The sequence below is a fragment of the Aptenodytes patagonicus genome, chromosome 7 (genome assembly GCF_965638725.1).
Source record: "Aptenodytes patagonicus chromosome 7, bAptPat1.pri.cur, whole genome shotgun sequence".
Taxonomy (NCBI): Eukaryota; Metazoa; Chordata; class Aves; order Sphenisciformes; family Spheniscidae; genus Aptenodytes; species Aptenodytes patagonicus.
Genome location: NC_134955.1, coordinates 69,650,503 through 69,655,089, shown reverse-complemented (window position 1 = coordinate 69,655,089; position 4,587 = coordinate 69,650,503). Strand labels below are relative to the sequence as shown.

The following is a 4,587-nucleotide window of genomic DNA, read 5'->3' as shown; positions in this document are numbered from 1 at the left end:
GGAGAAGCAGCTCTTAATCTCCAGGGACCCTCATCTCCCACGTGGCGCAGCCCCAGCACAGGGGGATCCGCGGTACCTCGGCGAGAAATAGAAAGACTAAAATTTGCAAAGCCTTTAAGGGGAAAAGGGGTGGGGGGAAAGCGGGGGGGGGGGGGGGGGGGTAGAAGATGAGAAGGAGAGAAGATATATTATTCCCTGCTGCACTCCCAGCCAGTGCAGCCTCAGCAGCACCCTGAGAGGCGAGACACAAAATGCGTTTACCTTTAAAATAATGACTCATTTTATTTTTTTCTTTTAATATGTAGTTATAAATATATTTTGTCAAAATATATGATCATTATTGTCAAAAACATTTGCACATAAAGTCATAAATAAGGTCAAGGTGAACGTTTAGTTTAGAGAAGAGTCCAGCTATAGCAAGCAGTTCTGGGGTGGGACGGGAGGGAGAGAGAAGGGGAGGAGAGGGCGGCGGGGAAGGGGGTCAGCGGCACCCGCACCCCTCCACCACCATCTCCTGGTAGTTTTTCAGGACCACCTTGTCATACTCATCCAGGTAGAGCATGGAGATGGCGCTCAGCTCCGTGGGCACGCAGCAGGCCTTGGGGATGCTGGAGTTCACGGAGTTCACCAGCGTCTGCACGATGGCGTGGTTCGTGGAGTTGAGGTGGTCGGCCAGAGGGAAGGGGCAGTCCCCGTGGCAGTAAAACGCCTGGTACCCCGGGGGTGCCACGATCCAATCGTTCCAGCCCACGTCGCTGAAATCCACATAAAGGGCATGGCGGCGGCAGTTTTTTTTGTTCTTGCGGGAACGCTGGTGCTTGGGGCTCCGGCGGGCTCTACGGGTCAGCGCATGGCCTCGCCCGTCGTGCCCAAAGGTGACCAGGAGCGGCCTGAGCTGAGCCCAGTCCCCGCGCCCTTGAGGTAAAGATCGGCTAATCCTGACGTGTTTGCCCTGATGAGTCTGTGCATGGTGGAGGTGGGTCACCTCGATCACCAGCCCGTGGTTCGGTTGCTTGTCCTTGGTCCACCGGATCACAGCCGGGCTCACATCAAAGGTCTCCCAGCGCGTCACGTTGTGGTGCACCAGACGCGTGTCCAACAGGCGCGTAATGGCCTGAGCGCGCTCCGACAGCGGCTTCATCACTTCGTAAATGTTTATCCGGTGGAAGCCCCTCTCCCACGCCGCGCTCTGCTCCTCCACCTGCTCCCGGTACAGCCGCAGCTCCGCCGAGGAGATCACCTCGTTTTCCGGCACGCTGCTGAGGTTGAAGACGAAGCGGATCCGGGGCGCCTCGCTGGGACCCGGGACGCTCTCCAGGTGCTCTGGAGGGGAGCAGGGCGGGGGGGAAGCGGTACAAAAAGCAAACAAGAGCACGTCAGCCTCGGGGCACCCAGCCACAGTCCCCGGCGCAGCCACAGCACGCACGTACCCACGCTTCACCTGCCTGGCAGCCGCCGGCACCTCTCCGCTCCCCCGCGCATCCCTCCCGGCTGGACCCGGAGCAGCTCCTGCCCCGGCACCGCTCGCTCACCCTCCGCACGCCTGTGCCCGGATCGGGTCACCCCTTCCCATCTCGCTTCCCCTTTCGCTTTCCCCTCCCAGTCTCTCCAAAATCATCTCCCCGGCGAGGTGCGGCGCCACGGAGCACAGAGGTGCCTTGTTATGGGGCGCAGGGGGCAGGGGGAGAAAGAGAAGCAAAGTCCAACGCAGTAACGATGCGGCTGGATTAATAATTCAGATTTACTTTGGAAAAGAAACATCCGCTAGGAAACATTTGGATCAGATTACAAGGGCCTATTGAATAAACCTTATAAACACACAGCTGTAAGCATTAAATTCGAGTAGGGGTTTTTTTGGAATTTTTTTTTTTTCCCCCTTAAGAGCAAAACCAGGCAGCAATCGCTTTGATAGTTCAAAAGAAACACACCAGGGGCAAGATCCCGCCCTCGCTTTACTCCTGCATCCGATCCAGAGCCATTAAATCCACGCGAGCCCAAGGAGTGACCCCAAGGCAGAGGCACCGAAGGAAACTCGCTGTTGTCAACAGAAGCGAAAGCACCTCAAAATATGGCCAAGCTCGGGTTAAGCACAGGATGCTGGAAAAAAAATACAGAGCAGCACGCCTGTCACCCACACGCAGCAGGCTTGGAGGGGCGGTTTTCCTCCCATAAATTTAGGGCCGGGCACATCCTGCTTCTAAATGCATTTGTGAGCTTCCAAAGGCAAGGAAATCCCGATCGCTACTGGGGCCGGGAATTTACCTTCTCCCATCACTGACCTTCATGGTGGAAACTCCTCACGGTGTTTGCCCGGCTGGTCGATCGCTCCGGGTACTGCAGGCTAATTTCCTGGAGGCTTTCCTCCTCTTCTCCAGACTGGAGCCGATAGAGATCCAGCATGTAACTAGGAATGACGGCTGACTTGCTGGGCTGAGGCCGCCTTCGCAGCCCAAACATCTGCAGCAGAGTTGTTTCGAAACCCCGCAAGAGTTCATGGCTTTGGGCAGAGCGGCGTCCGGATCCGGCTTGTCCCTGAAGCTCTGCGACTTTCTTCCTGCCGGTCTCGGGTATCAGGCTAGCATGGTTAGTACCTCCTAGCAGGACTTGGCATAGTAGGATGACCATCAGCATTCGGTTACCAGGAATCATGGTGTCTCTGGGGTGTAAAAAACGCAACAACAAACAACAAGGCAAGTCAGGATGAGAAGCAACCCCCCCCCCCTCCTCCTCCTCCTCTTCCGAATAAACTTAAAAATAATAATAATAAATGGCAAAACGACATTAGAAGCCCCCGAGCGGCAGCAGGCGCGCCCCGGCGGGCAGGGGTTAGCCGCTCGCCCCAGGTTGCTCGCCGCCCGGCAGCCCCCACGGGCAGGCGGGTCTCCGGCGCATCCCGGCCCCGCTCGCCCCGGGCCGGGGCGAAGCTGCGGCGGGGCCCCGGCGCCCGGCGGGGAAGGGGCGCCCGGCTCGGCGGGCCGGGGGGCCGCGGGTTCGCGCCCCGCCGCCGGACGCCGGGAGGTGGGACGGGGACAGGAACAAAACGAAGTTTAAAAAACTAAAATAAAGAACCGTAACGAAAACCAAAAGTAAAGAGCGAAGCCGAGGAAGAAGAGGGCTGTACTCACTGACAGCAAGCAAGGCATATCAGCACAGTCCATGATTCTGGAGAGCCAGCCCGGACCCAGCGCGCCGAAAGCCTCGGGGCAGCGGCTGCCGAGCGCCTCCCGCGATCGCCGCCCGGGCGCAGTGCGGCCGCCGCCGCCGCCGGCCCCGGTTTTCTCCCGGCCCCGCAGTCACGTGGAGCCGCGCACCCCGCCAGCCCGGCCCGGCCCGGCCCGCCGCCCCCGGCCCGCCCCCGCCCGGCCCGGCCCCGCGGGGGACGGCCCGGCCCGCCCCGCCGCCCGCGCCAGGCTCCCGGCCCGCGGCGCCCGCCGCCCCGGGGGGGGGGGGGGGGAGTTGGTGGAGGGGCGGTCGGCGGAGGGGCTGCGCCCGGCGTTCGGGACCCCGCCGGTGCTGAGGCTGAGCTGCGGCGGGGCGGCGGGCGCGGGACGGGGTTAGCGCGGTGCCCCGGGGGGTTCCCCCCGCTCCGCTCAGGTGCATCCCCGGGGGACGGGCACGACCCAAGGTGCGGGGCCCCGCGGCCCCCTCCTGCCCCTCTCTCTCTCTCTCTCCGCACGGCCGGGGGGACCGTCGGGGCGGGTGCCCCCGGGGCGTCCGTGTCACCGCACGGCCCCCGCCGAGCACGCCGGGCCGGGGGAGCGGGCGCGGGGCGGCTGCAGTGCGGGCACGGCGGGACCGGCGGACCCGCCGAGAGGCCGGTTTGGGAAGGGAAACTCGGGAAGGGAAAGTCGGGAAGCGCCTCTCCCCTGACGAGAAGGGAGGGAGCGCTTGGGAATGAGAAGCAGCTGCAGGGAGAACGGGACGGCGGCAGAGACCTGGTTCCTCCCATGCTCGCACCGCCCGCCGCCCGCCGGGCCCCGAGGGGCCGCGCTGCTGGGGACCCCTACGCGCTCCCGGGGGCTGGGAGCCCGCTGCCAGGCCCGCGGATTATCCCTGCTCCCTGCCCTGCGTTCCCACCCACCCTCCGGATTTTTCTCACCCTTCTCCTCCCCCTTCCCTCCCTGGCTGCCAGAATAACTCTCTCCCCCCTTCCCGCCAGGCCAGGTTCCCGGACCCCCACCTGGATGTGAAGCAGGCGCCTTCCCAAGCCAGCACGGGCTGCTCTGGAGGGGTACGAACATGGGTCTCCTGGAGGAAGGATGCTCCCTGCCCTGCAGTTCAACCCCAGCATTGCCCTGGGCCAGTTTTTGGGGCAGAGACTAACAGCCAGGCTTCCCAAGGCTTGAGGCTGTTCCCAGGTGGGGTTTGGGAACAGACTGGTCTGCCACTAGCACACGTCAACTGGACACACTGGGGATGATGTACGAACAAGGTGTGGAGAAGGCAGCTCCTGGGAAAGACCCCCTAATGAGGAGCGATGGATGCCACATACTTCGGAGAGACAGAGTAGACTGAACGACCCCACGACAAATAAAGAGAACTCCACCAGGGCGTTAAAATACTGTCCCTTTGCCCTGCTGGGGTATC

General features: G+C 62.4%; 1 protein-coding gene across 1 annotated transcript; it reads right to left on the bottom strand.

Moving 5' to 3' along the window:
• Positions 1–289: 289 nt before the first annotated feature.
• Positions 290–3,216, bottom strand: BMP4 (bone morphogenetic protein 4). The gene is made up of 3 exons (XM_076343463.1): positions 3,126–3,216; positions 2,280–2,656; positions 290–1,323 (listed from the first exon to the last, which is right to left on the bottom strand). Exons 2-3 carry the CDS (start codon positions 2,647–2,649, stop codon positions 482–484), a joined length of 1,212 nt encoding a protein of 403 aa, XP_076199578.1. The 5' UTR covers positions 2,650–2,656; positions 3,126–3,216; the 3' UTR covers positions 290–481.
• Positions 3,217–4,587: the final 1,371 nt, after the last annotated feature.

Excerpts from the sequence above, each read along its gene's own strand:
- BMP4 (XM_076343463.1), bottom strand. The coding sequence starts at position 2,649 with ATGATTCCTGGTAACCGAATGCTGATGGTCATCCTACTATGCCAAGTC. Across the intron at positions 1,324-2,279 it reads GAGGAGTTTCCACCATGAAG|AGCACCTGGAGAGCGTCCCG; the intron begins GTCAGTGATGGG and ends GCTCCCCTCCAG.